At 39.6% G+C, this 15,861-nt stretch overlaps 1 protein-coding gene across 5 annotated transcripts in view; it reads right to left on the bottom strand.

The window, feature by feature from the left end:
• LOC121330863 (SUN domain-containing protein 1-like) overlaps positions 1-15,861 on the bottom strand; it is a 40,734-nt gene that overhangs the window by 17,246 nt on the left and 7,627 nt on the right. For all 5 annotated transcript variants that reach the window (XM_041277735.1, XM_041277738.1, XM_041277737.1 and 2 more), the window contains 4 exons: positions 2,803-2,982; positions 2,105-2,295; positions 884-910; positions 586-777 (listed from right to left, as the gene is read on the bottom strand). In XM_041277735.1, the coding sequence (XP_041133669.1) occupies positions 586-777; positions 884-910; positions 2,105-2,295; positions 2,803-2,982 (590 nt within the window). The remainder of the gene's footprint in view (positions 1-585; positions 778-883; positions 911-2,104; positions 2,296-2,802; positions 2,983-15,861) is intronic.

Here is a 15,861-nt window from a genome sequence, read left to right on the forward strand (position 1 = left end):
GCCAGCATTAACCCGGACATCACTTTTCACCCCAGCATTTCAGAGTACTTTAATCACCACTAGCACATAATTTCACTCACTATCTTGTGTTTGTGTTTCGTGTTTAGTGTGGGTGTTTGGAAAACCTGGACTTTTGGTTGTGGGTCAAACCTGGGGATTACAGTTATGATACACACCGCTGTACCACTCCAGCACTTATTTACAGATGTTTGCCTTAGGGCTCTGGACATTGTTGTCATTATCAATAAACACCCCTGTACCTGAAAGTAATATATCGACACAAAACAGCGCGCACTGTGGGACGTTTGTGGGAAACGCACTCTCACCATTACAACCACTAATATATTTAATTTATATATATATATATATATATATATATATATATATATATATATATATATATATATATATATATATATATATATATATATATATATATATATATATATATATATATATATATATATATATATATATATATATATAGATATATATATATATATATATATATATATATAAAAAAAAGTTAGCATGGATGATTATGAACATCACAAGAATGATGCAGATACTGCAAACACATCTTACTTGACTTCTTGCCCTTGTCCCTGCTGTACACAGTTGTTGAAGAGGCTGTGTGGCTGGGAGAATACACGGTCAGGGCACCCTTCCTGTCAGACAGCACTGTGCTCTCATTGCAGGTATAACCATTGATCACGCTGGTCTGCGTCTCAGCCGTAGCGATGTCACCGTTTGCCATTATCACGGTTGCGTCTGCACCTAACCAGAAAAGCATAATGAGCGCTCAGGAGATCATCATTGCTGAACCCAACTGACATGCAAGAAAAAAAAAGAAAAGAAAAGAAAAAGGGGAGAGTGGCCTTACCTTTGAGATCACCCTCCTCATCCAGACCTGTGGACACAAAGCAAAGACTGAAAACAAGTATTTCGGTGGCGAGACTGCCACTTCAGACACATCTTTAAGGTGAACAGCTGAAGTAAAACCAGATCTACAAAACCCCTTAAAAGATTTGAATCTCCCCAATACCGCAATTTAAGCCAAATATTTTAAATCCAATATTTATTTGTAAAAACGTGCGATTGAACTACCCTACCCTTGAGTGGCTACACAGTGAGCTGTGCTATTGCTACAGACATGGCCAAATGTTTTACATCACCTTATAGAACTAAACCTGCAGAATGTTTCATTAACATATTGAATTACATAACATTAAGTTTACCATATACTTAAAGAAAAACAGACAAATTGTAAATACTGTACTACTATTATGGCTTCCAGTAGACACTTGCAATATCATTTAGTAGTTTTACTTTGAGTGCATCTAAATTCTGTTCAGTTTTTTGTATTATGCCCCAAACCGAACGTTCCATGGTGATGCAGAACCTTTAGCCACAGCTGTAGATAATACACCATTCTTGGAGCACAGATCACTTGATAAAGATGCTGGGTTCATAGTCTTTTTGACCTTTAATTTCCAATGTATCAGCATTTCAGCAGTCTGCAGCAGACTCCCGTGCTATTGCAGCAACCCATTACAGTTTAGATAGGATTACAAACAGCAGAATGCCATGGAGATTTTAGACAAGCAGGGCAAAGTGATCAGGCTGACAATCAAAATCCTTGAGCATGAAGATAAATAGGTTTAAGGTAAATGGTAAATTCAATTTCAACAAATCCTGGTTATTTTTTTTTTTTTTTTTTTAAGTGTGCACATGTATGTATTAATTACACACACAGTTATTCTCAGAATAGAAACACTGCCTCGAACCAATCTGATTACAGCCGATTTATCAACATTCTGTTGGTTGGAGAAAATGCAAATAGGTTCATGTTTATTGTTATCCCACGCTAATACTCTACTATTGTTACTGTATGAATGGCCATGCATATGTCAATGAATGGATCCACCAATCACCGCAGCAATGTGTACAGTAGCTCACGTAGAGTTTACTGGAAGCTACAGAGCAAATCTTCAATCCATAGAGATGTTAAATTCACCACAGAGATTTAAGATTTGGTATAGTTCCCACTTCTGTAATTTAATAAATAAGGAAAAAAAAAATATTACCGACCCCAAGCCCTTACCCCAAAAGCTACCCATTAGCGTCCTCTCCTGTATAGAGGAGTCTTCCAGCATGGTGGACATCAGGGACGTGTCACTGGCACAGCTGTAAAAGCTGCTCTGTGTTAATAGACTATGAGACAGGGCTTTCCTGGCAGGGGGCTGAGAAGGCAGTGCAGACTGCTTGCTTGCACTTCTTTGCTGTTTTAGGCTTCTACAATGAGGGAGAGTTAGATGCATTATTTTCTGTACACACATTTCCAAATAACATTACTTGGCAAAACAGAGGAAAAAATTCCCCAACTTGCATTAACAGTAAATTGCAGAATTAGAAAGAAAGGCCACTACTGATAATTTACCAACTGTCTGACAGAGTACTTAAGATATGTGGAAAGTGAAATCTAATTTCTGTAATAAAACTAAAATTACAGGCAGGCATACAGATAGCGGGGTCTAGTTTAATGATAGAAACTCTGTATTTGATATGGCGTAATGTTAATAAGTAGGTATGTACAGCCCACCTGGGAGAAAAAGCCTGATCGATTAAGAGAGATAAAGTACAGCGGTTTTCAGATTTCCCCACGGTTCAAAATAGAAGGGAATTGCAAGACTTAAACCAATTCCTAAAAATGGTTTCAAAACCTCAGACAACCCCTGTAAACCTCAACTAACAAATCTGCTGTTGACACATAATCAGAACATGCAAGCCTCTCTTTCTTACCTGGATTCTTTATATTTCCCACTGTGGGACATGCTGCTGTTACTGGTGTCCAAGAAGCTGTCATCCGAGTAATGTCCAGTCGTGAGACGCAAACTACGACGCGACATTTTCGGAGACTCAAAGACTGGGTGCAATTTCTGTTTGTTCTCAAAATCTAAAGCAGTAGAGGAATAGCTCAAACTGCAAAGGAGAGGAGAAAAGAAAATATGTTTTAGGTGCCGTTACTGTAAAAGTCTCATAGCATGCTTTAAAAAAAAAAAAAAAAAAAAAAAAAAAAGCCAAGTTCGGGCTTCCTCTCCAGATTGCAAAAGTACCAAGGAAGTATGATTTGTAAAACTACCAGCCATCACAAACCTTGTTAAGCTTTTTTGTAAGGTAACCCCTCCCCTTGAAAGATCTTTGCACATCACATGGGACAACACTGGAGCAACATGCAACTGGTACAGCCCATGAGCTTTACTGTAAAACAGCACAACCAGAGAAAATGGTAATCCCTAAAAAATGGAGTTGGTCATCTGGGCAATAGAATCATAGCAATCAAAAACCTGCTGGGGTTATGAAAAATGGTTCATCTCAATACAGAACTGCTCGTCTCTTAGCAACTCTTTTGGTGATGCACAGGGGAAGGACCGCTTCTACATTTTTTATTGGCCAGCAATGCAACAAACATGTGGGTGGGTCTTGCATTCAGCCCGGAGATATGTTGTCAGGCAGTTCCACGCTCATTACCATGGCAGTCTGAGATACAGTATGCCTTGTTAAAAAGTACACCGAAACAGTGGATTAGGTTTTGGCTTCATCTTTGCTAGCTAAACTAACCTTATTTCCTTTGCTCCATACCTTACAGGTATTTCAGCATGCCAGAATGAACCAGGAGAACTTTATATTAATAAATGTGGCTAATTAGGCACAGTCAGTCATGTGTATTGGCCTAGTACAGCAACACCAGAAACAAATCGTAGGCAACCTGACAAATACAATTACTCAAGTAGTAGTTTAATGTACTATAGCTACAATTTAAAACATATTATAAGGATTATAAGGATATAAGGATTATCCAAAATACAAAATCCTCAGGACGAGTGACTATTGGGAGTGTTTACAGTCTAGCTAACATACCTAATTTACCAAACACTGGACTGTAGGATTACCAATGCCTGCCTGTAAAACATCATATCCGATCAGCATGCAAAATTAAAACAAGATTATATTCCCCCCCCCCCCCCCCCCCCCCCCCTTTCCAAGAAAGCTATTGAACTTTCCTTCTTATATAACGAAGACAAACTGCTCAGGTAAGGGTTCAGGGTTTAAAAATAGCGCTGGAGGGGTGATTAGCATAAGAGGCTCGGGTTAGGAGAGAGCGCTTTTTTTGTTCAAAGCTACATTCAGACATTTCTTTGTTGTTAATTTGGTATGAAATTCTATGCCTTCAATGGCCTACTGTACTAATGTAAGTCACAACTTGAAATATTGTCAGAAGTCAAAAGTCCACAATTAAAGCTGTCATTCGGACATATTACTTACTTTGCTAAATAAAAAGCAAACCTCTTTAAAATGGCACTTATGCAGAGAGACTGGATTTTAACTAATTTTAAAACACGTAAAGTTGTTGCAGCACAATTGAGAAAGGTGGCAGATGCGAATTCGCTAGTACACGAGGCAGCCTGTTCAATTATTATACCTACAGGACTCAATCTTTTATTGATGGCACACCAGGAAACTTCTCCAAACACTGGAGCCAGTCCTGACCCGAGGATGGGGGCATTTTATGTGCAAGCTGCAGGCTTCCTCAAACACAGCTCAATACAAGGGAATTTGTTTTGGTTATTTTAAAATACAAACACAAAAAATGCAGGTCTGATAATGGAGACAACTGCTCCATCTCATTACCCTTTCAACAACATGTATGCATATGCAATACAGTAGCCTGCTTTCTATGCAGTACTTAATATTTAACACGTTATAAAGTTAATATGGCACACATTAATACTCATCTTGGACTACCTTAACTAAATGAATATTAGTTGGTGGTTAGAGAGAAAAAAAAAATCATGGTGAAAATGCTAGCTTGGCAGTGAAGAACTAAGTGCTGGATGGTCCGCTATTAACAAGACAAGCTAGTTTTGCAACCCATGTTCCTTTTGTAGAAACATCCCAAAGAAAACACAAGGAGAGCCTCAGAATTCTCATTTTCAGTGTTAAAGTCTTAAAGTTCTCAAAACACCCAAAAAAGAAAGATAATAAAAATTAAACTACTTACAAACTTCACTACAATGTCTTCCAAATCAAGAGAGGAGAGTTCATTTGTGGGTAGAGAATACATCTAGGCTAGACGATGGAACGAGACGGTTGTGTGAATATCTTACTGCGACTGAAGTTTGTCTGAGAGATTAAGAACATCCAACAGCAGGACACTTTGCACTGCCCCTGCTCCAACTCATTCTATAGGATTATACCTCAAGAGCCAGTTATGTGCTCCCCCCGCCAGGGCAGTGCTAACACACGACTCACGCTGCCAACATTCAGCTGACCAGTTACAATGGCTGGCATGCATCTGTCTTTTTAATCGGACACCGTCACACAAAACGGTTACATTCTCCAACAGCATGAGGAGCAGCGGGAACCTTTCGAACAAACGTGCAACTGTCTCATCTTGCACAACAGGGCATTTAAAACAAACAGGAAAGCCATATGCAAGGACTTCCTTGTGAACTAACCAAGGTTGTCTCAGTGCAGATATACATGGTTAATGAATGACATGTTTGTCCAAGCTAACTATGAACAGAATTATCAAAGATGCGATACTGATGATATCCTGTATGGTTTTGGAGCTGCTTGCCACCTACTCCACTCCTCCCCCCCCCCCTACTGGGGGTGGGAGTTTGCAAATGGAAGCAAAGCATTCCTTTTGCAAGACTTAGTTTCATATAAAAACGTAATCATGTAACATAGGGTTTATCACATCCAACAAAAGACCAGTTCTCATAAACAGACAACCGGGGCTGGTGCCTGCCTCTATCACAGACAAGATAACAAACTTGTTTATTTTATGCCAGAGAGCAGCTGTTACCTCGGGTCGAGTACCCTTGATTATGCATGAATTGCTTAGCGAATTAAAACACTGATTACAATCACATGTAGTCTCAAGCCTCGGAGACTCCAAGAAGGGGGGGCTGGTTTTGTACTGTACTTAAACCACTGTATTTCAGGAATAAAGCACTCACTATCCAAACTGGCATTGAAGGTTTTTCGATTGACAAAGTCCTGTGGGGTTAAACCTACAGTATTGTTTTGAAGATCTGTCTGTGCAGTTCGTATGTGACTATGTTCTGTACTGTGTATCGTTGGATTTCCTTTTTATCTCAGAATTAAAATGTTTATTGAAAATCACATCAAGGAGGACTAGAATTATTATTTGAGAAAAACAAGCCTATTAAATCTTACACCTTGGTATAAATGTAAGGGGAATAGCATGCACAAAAAAAAAAAAAAAAGTGTATACCTGACATTGCCAGGAGGTTCAAATAATATGGTAGTGGAATGGGTCATTTTCACTGGACAAAGCTGGCAATGGAACGTAACAGAAAATCGTAGAATACAGCTATGTAGCAAATATTAACTACAAATGTATGGTCTACACTGAAGAACTATGGTAGCCATGTTAGACTAGGGGTCTTCAAAGGTATCAACTGATTAGGTATGTATGGTGTGGCAACGTGCCTTGTGGTCAGAAATAGCAACCCAGACACAAGAACTTGCAGTGCAGGACGCCTGCATGCTTTTATTCACACAGGAACAAACTACATACAGGACTCTTCAAATAAACCAAACAGCACCCAAGCACAGCTACCACAGTACCTCTCTCACAGCAGGGGTGAGCAATTTCTGAAAACTTCTTGTCCAAGGGACAAAATGCTAGAAAAATCTACTTGCCCCCTCCCTGTTGCACAAAACACACAAAGTTGAATATAACTTGTAGGATTTTAGTTTTATTTAACAGTGAACAATCTATCAATTCGTATTAACAGGGGCGGATGTAGCCTTGTAGCTTGACGGGTTCACTAAATTCTTCAAGATACACAAAAGGTTCCCTGTGACCCCACCTCACCTCACCTCAACACATGTGTAACATACTTTAAGGAAATGTTCCTTACAGTGCAGTTTGGAACACATTTGCTAGTAAATTTAAGTAGCATACCAAAAGTACAAACTATAATAAGCAAAATATAAAAACAGATTCTGTCAATCAGATGTGATAGGGTTGGGACAAACTTTTTAAAAATGTTTGTGTGTAGGTGCTAGCCTTTCGCAATTCAGTTTAACTTGTTGCTCTCTAAAAATAGCAACAGAATGAACATAGGAAAAATAAATAAAACACTAGTTGTCGGACGAGCAATGTATAACGGTAAAACTTGTTGTCCCTCACACAAATTGCATTGTCCCGGACGTGTGTGATACACACCCCTATAAAGGAGACTCCTGTCTTCTCTCGATCCTGCATTCAGTGCCTAAATATTATCTTTCAAGAGGTTGCTAAGGAAACAACATGGTTGGTATATTGTTCTGCATTTCCTCTATTGGTCATTTGAGACTTCCTCTTTGTGGGAATGCAAGCGTATAACCAGTAAATTATACAAATAGTTAAATAAAATAAGGGAGAAAAAATAAACAAAAGAAACTAGGGGTATTTCAGACCTAGTCAATAAATGCATCATATGGTATTAATTACACTTAAAATATTAGGGCATTTTGGGAATGGAATTTTGCAACGCTGTCGTTCTCCTCGCTACTCCAGTTTTCTGTGTTTGTTTATTATTTTTTGCACTACCCCCAGCCAGGTTGGGTTAATTCAGTATGTGACTCCACTCGTGTCTCTGCTGAAACTCATCATGGCAGAAACAATTTAACGTTTCAGCAAGACAGAATTAAAACATTTTCTGGATTGTTTAGCAGGATGGTGGGATGCTATTCTGCAAGTGCAGCTGTCATTCGATTGATCATGTACGAGTCAATACTGTTAATAAGATCATATTGCTAGTCGTAAATACGTAGAGAACAAGAAAACAAATAAGGCAGCAACTGCACAGCACTGCATTCTTCTATGCTGAAAAATGTATAAGGTACTGTGATCAAGGCGAGGTGTTTCCGAAGTATGTAAGCTAATCTAATTAAATATTAATTATTGTTTCTATATTTCTTTCCAAGCTACCCGTCTTTTAATACACTTATAAAAATCAGCAGCAATGTTAAACCATGGCAGTTTTATTTATTTATTTATTTTATTTATTTTAAGTTTAGTAGTTGGCAATTACTTTTATTGTTTTCTCCCATTTTAGAATATCCAATTATTTTTAGGCTCAGCTCACCGCCACCACCCCCGCGCTGACTCGGGAGGAGCGAAGACGAACACACGCTGTCCTCCGAAGCGCATACCGTCACTTCTTTTCACACTGCAGTCTCACCATACAGCCACCTCAGAGCTACAGCTTTGGAGAATGTAGCTCTGGGGAGCTTACAGGCAAGCCTGCAGGTGCCCGGCCAGACTGCAAGGGTCGCTGGTGCGTGGAGAGCAAAGGACATCCTGACAGACCTAATTTGTGAAGTACTGCAAGGCTGCTACCCACCAGACACGATGCGGCAAGCGGAACTATGCAACAATGCGTCAAAATGAACAGAACCTACACTTTTGACAAGTATCTATCACACCACGCGCGACGCAGGAGCGGCGCGAAAAACACGACTGAACCTATTTTTAGCAGTTTGACGTGTGCCAACTAATGCACTGGGCAATCACAGAACAGCTTCAATGCACGTGGTCCAGCAGAGTGAAGCAGTAGCCAAAATGACGGGGGGGAAACAATAATACGTGTCATTGAAAAAAAAAAAAAACATCCAGAGCTTTATGACAAAGGGCATCACAATTATAAAGACACAGACATTAAAGATAATGTACGGGACTCCATTTCGAAGGAACTGGATAAGCCTGGTGTGTATGATTTATTGCCTTGTGTTGAAATACCGTCAGAAGACACTCAATTATTACATCATGTTGATGAATATGTACAAGTCTTGATCATAGTTTCATCAATAGCAATTTTTAATAGTTGTATAGATCTGAATTATTAACACATCACATCTGTGTCGCTTCTGGTGTGAATGGTCATGTTGCTGTGAAAGTGTCTGCCAATTTTTTTAAATCACATCATGCCTGGTGTGTGGAGAGACCCCTTTACTCTCTCATTGCTGGACTGTTAAACTGCTTAATAATGTTTACTGTTATTATAATGCCAACAATAAAAGCACCTTTTAAAAGCACCTTAACTTGTAGAGTGAACTACAGTGTTAGTGGAAGACTGTAAATATGATTCACAAGTGTTTTTTTTCTGAACTGTTGTAATAATTCTTAGGTTTTCCTGCTTATTTTAATGCCAGCAATGAGCCACTTGATGTCTATTTAAAGGTGCTTTAGTTACTATTACAGCAACAAAAGTTATAGAAAATCTTGACTAATAAAAATAAAATTGAGGTAACATTTATATACTTAATTTAACTAAGATTCTATGCATGTTCAAATTTCATATTTAAATTATTAATAAATTGATACAAAGCGGAAAACCTAATTGGTCATTTTTGAAAAAGAATGGAAAATCAGGAACCCTAAAATATTACAATAGAAGGCAGATTTATACAGAACAACCACCCTTAAAATATTTTAATTGAAAGAAAATGCTACACACACTAATAGTAAAAATCATCCTGAAAGGACACTGCGTGGATGACGGCCCCCTTGCCGCTCTACCCCGCTTACATGCTGAATGAACTGCAGTGTAGAGCGCCCAGAAGGAGTCACGAATCATCTACAGTGCCTTGAAAGTATTCAGCCCCCATCACTTTTCACATTTAAAGAGTCTCAGATTCAGAATCTGAAGTAGATTAAATTAGGATTTTTTCCCCACTGATCTATAAAACCTTGACAACAATATCATAAGAAATTCCAAAAGCTTCAATTTACTGAAAATGAAAAACAGAAATTAGATTAAAAAAGTATTCATACCCTTTGTAATTGCAAGCCTAAATTTGCTCTGGTGCAATATATTACCTCAACAAGTCACATAATTTGTTGATGGACTCCTCCTGTGTAAGAAATAAGTGGATCACCTGCTTTATATTAATCTGTGAGGATAAATACAGCTCTCTCTGTATGGTTCCACAGTATGGTAGAGACTTTCAAAAGAAAGAATCAAAATGAAGACGAAAGAGCATTCTAAGCAAGTCAGGGATGTGATTATAGAGAAGCACAAATCTGGGGAAGGGTACAAAACCATTTCAAAGGCACTGAACATCCCTTGGAGCTCAGTGCAGTCCATCGTACAGAAGTGGGAAAAATACGAAACTACCACCACTCTGCCTAGATCAGGCCGCCCCTCTAAACTTGGTTGCTGGACAAGGGGGGCACTTCTTAGGGAAGCTACTGTGAGGCCAACTGTGACTCTGAATGAGTTACAGGGCTGCGATGATGTTCATGTATCAACAATCTCCAAGGCATTCCACAAAAAGGGCCTTTATGGGAGAGTGGCAAGGAAGAAGCCCTGGCTGAAAAAAAACCATATCCTTGCCCACAAAAAGTTTGTAAAACATCACGTAGAAGATACTGCAGTTATGTGGCAGAATGTCTTGTGGTCTGATGAGACTAAAGTGGAATTTTTTGGCCTGAAAGCTAAGTGGTATGTGTGGAGCAAATCAAACACTGCACACCAGCCAGGTAACACCATCCCCACCAGAAACTATAGCGGTGGTAGCATCAAGTTATGGGGATGCAACAGGGACTGGCAATATTGTCAGGACCGATGGGAGGATACAGAGAAATCCTGGGTAAAAACCTGCACCCCTCTGCCAAAAAACTCAAATGATCCAAATAATCCAGAGCACACTGCCAGAGCAACACTGGAGTGGCTTAAAAAATGAAGAAAATAGATGTCCTTAAGTGGCCCATCAAAAATCTGTGGCAAGACCTCAAAATTGCTGTCCATCACCGTTCCCCAACTATCTTGACACAGCTTGAGCAATTTTGCAAGGAGGAATGAGCAAATATTGCTTCATCATAGTGTGCACAGTTAATAGAGACTTATCCAAAAAGACTACTGGCTGTAATAGCTGCCAGAGGTGGTTCAACCAAGTATTGACCCAGGGGGATGAATACTTAAATGATGACATTTCAGGTTTAATTTTTATTATTTTATTGTTTACTATTTTCTTGCTTTTGGGGGGACTCTGTGAAGAAGAATGTGTGACTCGCAAATACAAATTCCCAATCTAATTCCCCATCAAAATCCCAGGCTGTGAGACTCTTAAATATGAAAAAAGGGATGGGGGCTGAATACTGTTTCAAGGCACTGTACAGAGGTGTGGCAGGGTGGAAGCCCTCCCGGTGTAATGTGTGGGTGTAGGTGGGGTTATTGGGTTGGCACACAGGGAGTCGAACACCTCCTTGTCAGAACATGTGGGCATTAGGCTGGGGCCCATAACTGAATGATTAATTAGGCTAATATTGGAGTTCATGTCGGTGATAAGGTTAGTGGTGGCGTTTTGGATGTGTGCTATGCTACACTGCGTTAAAGTGAAGGGTGTATGTACAGTCTTTTGTTTGTTAATGTGCCGTTTGTCTAGTTTTTTGTAGTAAATATGGACTATACCACTTAAACCAACAGCTTCGTATCAGAGTCTCTCTACCCTCTTAATAAGCAAAACAGAAATTAAATTAAATATAATCCACCACTAAATTACATTTCCAGGAAATACCTTCAAACTTGTCATTCACCATGGTTTGGTTAATATTCATATGACAGGCTACATCTCTACACACACATACATACATTGGCTTGCGAAAGTATTGACCCCCCCTGTGAGGCGAGAGTGTATTAAATGGAATGTCCAGACAGTAATTTATGTGTACAGAAATAAAATTTATTTTTATTTTCTATACACAACAAAAGGATTAAATAACAAACGAAAAACAAAATGGTGTGAGGGAAGGAATGCAGGGGTGGAATCCAAAACAAACTGTGATGACTCGTCTTTAATTTGTCTTCGTGGTGACCATACATAAACAAAAAAAAGACAAAAGAAATGTTAGTGTTTCAAAAATTCCCGCTGCACAAAACCAGACTCTCCCTCCACCCGTTACTCCTCCTATTTTACTTTCGGACCAACCCCGAACACAGTAGTACGTTCCCTTTAGTATGTAATGTCCCGCCTCTGTAGTCAGTGGAACACCAATCCCCAACCGACACGTGTCCTTCTCCTTCACTTGACTCCAGTGGCTGGAAGTTACATACTCGTACTTCCGCCCCTCACCAAGGTGCCGCCCCTCAAAAAGATGACTTTTGCCATGGTCACGAGATCTTGGTAAGGGAAGTCCCGAGTTGGTTTGATGCCATCTACTGTCGGGAGGCTGAATCACAGACCGAAAACCCTTTGACTCATCACACCCCCCTTGGCATTTTTCCTATTTTGTTGCCTTACAACCTGGAATTAAAATGGAATTTTTGGGGGTTTGTATCATTTGATTTACACAACATGCCTACCACTTTGAAGATGCAAAATATTTTTTTATTGTGAAACAAACAAGAAATAAGACAAAAAAACAGAAAACTTGAGTGTGCATAAGTATTCACCCCCCCCCCCCCCCCCAAAGTCAATACTTTGTAGAGCCACCTTTTGCAGCAATTACAGATGCAAGTCTCTTGGGGTATGTATCTATAAGCTTGGCACATCTAACCACTGGGATTTTTGCCCATTCTTCAAGGCAAAACTGCTCCAGCTCCATCAAGTTGGATGGGTTCCGCTGGTGTACAGCAATTTTTAAGTCATACCACAGATTCTCAATTGGATTGGAAGAATCAAATCTCTGGAAGACTGAAACAGGTTTCCCTCAAGAATTTCCATGTATTTAGCGCCATCCATCATTCCTTCAATTCTGACCAGTCTCCCAGTCCCTGCCGATGAAAAACATCCCCACAGTACGATGCTGCCACCACCATGCTTCACTGTGAGGGATGGTGTTCTCGGGGTGATGAGAGGTGTTGGGTTTGCACCAGACAGTGTTTTCCTTGATGGCCAAAAAGCTCAATTTTAGTCTCATCTGACCAGAGTACCTTCTTCCATACGTTTGGGGAGTCTCCCACATGCCTTTTGGCGAACACCAAACGTGTTTGCTTATTTTTTTCTTTAAGCAATGGCTTTTTTCTGGCCACTCTTCCATAAAGCCCAGCTCTGTGGAGTGCACGGCTTAAAGTGTTCCTATGGACAGATACTCCAGTCTCCGCTGTGGAGCTTTGCAGCTCCTTCAGGGTTATCTTTGGTCTCTTTGTTGCCTCTCTGATTAATGCCCTCCTTGCCTGGTTCATGAGTTTTGGTGGGCGGCCCTCTCTTGCCAGGTTTGTTGTGGTGCCATATTCTTTCCATTTTTTAATAATGGCTTTAATGGTGCTCCGTGGGATGTTCAAAGTTTCGGATGTTTTTTTATAACCCAACCCTGATCTGTACTTCTCCACAACTTTGTCCCTGACCTGTTTGGAGAGCTCCTTGGTCTTCATGGTGCCACTTGCTTAGTGGTGTTGCAGACTCTGGAGCCTTTCAGAACAGGTGTATATATACTGAGATCATGTGACAGATCATTTGACACTTAAATAAAATCCACCTGTGTGCAATCTAACTAATTATGTGACTTCTGAAGGTAATTGGTTGCACCAGATCTTATTTAGAGACTTAATAGCAAAGGGGGTGAATACATATGCATGCACCACTTTTCCATTATTTTTATTTAAGTTATTTTTTTCATTTCACTTCACCAATTTTGACTATTTTGTGCATGTCCATTACATGAAATCCAAATAAAAATCCATTTTAATTCCAGGTTGTAAGGCAACAAAATAGGAAAAATGCCAAGGGGGGGTCAATACTTTCGCAAGCCACTGTATACATCTAAAATCTTTGTGTGGGTGTGTGTGTGTGTGTGTGTATGTGTGTGTATATATATATATATATATATATATATATATATATATATATATATATATATATATATATATAATATATAATATATATATATATATATATATATATATATACACACATACACACACACAAATCTGTCACTTATCTGCCCTAACTGTCCACCATGATCAACCACTTCAGCAACATTAGTTTATTACTGAACAGAGAAGATTAGCAGATTGTAGCTCCCACCAAAGTTTTCATACACTGTGTTGTATGTGCTCTGTGCGCAACCATTGCTGGTAGTGCCACGTGAGCTGTTCAGTGTGTTGATATGTAAATAAATCCTGTTTGCCCGCAGCGTATCAACTTCAACGTCTCTTTCCTGCCTGTTATTGAGCACTGAATGCACACCCCCACATGGCAGACAGTTACTGTCACAAGTATTAATACCCTGTATCTCTTTCTAAACAAGGGATACAGGGAAGCTCACCAGAAAAAGCCGAATCTCAAAACACTGAATATAGTAAATTGTTACAGCTGTGTATAATGGTATTTAAAATAGGATTCATTCATCCAACTTTAGTCTGGTCCCAACGCAGTCGTATCTGCGACAGATTACTGTATAGATTATGTGTCGGCACATTTCTAAATCCACCAGTATTAGGCTACGGTAAAGTGATTGCCCTGCCTTTCCTAACGAGGGCCAAGGGATTTGAACAGATGGTTCAACATCTCCTCTAAACAGCCTCCACCTACACATTACAGTAGCGCAGCCGGCTCACACAGAGTCTGCTGACAGATTAAGCTTTAGTCTCCATTTATTTTATTGGACTCAGGGCATTTTAGCAGCCTTCCAAACCAGAGATGGCAAGTACTGGGGGGCAAGTGCTGAGGGTGGCTCAGCCAAGACAAGTTCTGAGAACAATGAAGGGAAAGCAGCACTGCCAGTAATTCTACAGCCACTATAATCCTTATTGCTCTGTGGGAGATTCAGTCTCCAGAGCTGCCAATTCAATCTGCAACTAGGGGGGATTTGTAGATTCCAGGAATACCCCACTAAATGTATAGATCATAGAAGAATGCAGTGGGGAAAAAAAACACATATACCTGTATGCTCACGCATGACCAGTAAAATCATGTCTTGTACATTTAGCAAGAATTTGCAGAATTTGTACATTTGTACAAATGTACAGCACAAAACGGCAAGGCAATAACTCAGTCGTGCTGCACTACTGCACACAAATCAAATGGTTCAACACGATTATTGTTGCGGTTAAGGAACACTACATGCTAAACTCCAGCACCAGTGACCAGATTGCCTTTATTTCACACATCCCTCCTCTTCCCACACTGATCAGTCAGCCTCTGAGCACTAGGCCCTACTGCATAATAGTATACAGACACATACAGTATATCATGATACCAAAATCCCAAGATACCTAATATCGGGGTCAAATAAACATACAGTATTGCATTTGAGTATCAAAAAAAAAGTACCACTTAGCAGAAGCAACCAGCTACCCTGCACGTTCTGGGAAAATTAATTACTGCAGCTGTAATGGCGAATGCCGGAGAAGGAAGCTTGGTGTGGAAATATTTTGGATTTTAGCCATATGACAACGGCAATCTGCTTGAAGGCAGACAGCCAAAATATCAAAAGGGTTTTAAACAAGTGAAAAAGGAGAAAATGCCACCAACTTAGTGGGTCAACTTTCAGATCCCCGATCTCTTTGCCGAAGTTTCCTTTTACTGTAGTTTCTTCAGTTCTTTTAGTTTATGCAAGTAAATCCTCAGTGTACTACTTCTTTAAAAAAATTAATAAATAAAAAAGTCACAGCAAAAAGAACAGATAAAAACAGGACTGCGCCAGGAGCTGATCAAAAAGAGAGTTCATTGATTCATGTTTATTTCATCATTACAGTGCACTTGCTGGAAGCTGCAAAAACACACATTTGCCGACACGTGTCATTAAAACTCTACCGCATGTCAATTGTTAGCGATGTTTTTATATTCTTTGGATTTTGTGTTAATCTGTATTTTATGTGCATGTAATGTGATTGC

This window comes from Polyodon spathula, chromosome 18 (genome assembly GCF_017654505.1).
Source record: "Polyodon spathula isolate WHYD16114869_AA chromosome 18, ASM1765450v1, whole genome shotgun sequence".
Taxonomy (NCBI): domain Eukaryota; kingdom Metazoa; phylum Chordata; class Actinopteri; order Acipenseriformes; family Polyodontidae; genus Polyodon; species Polyodon spathula.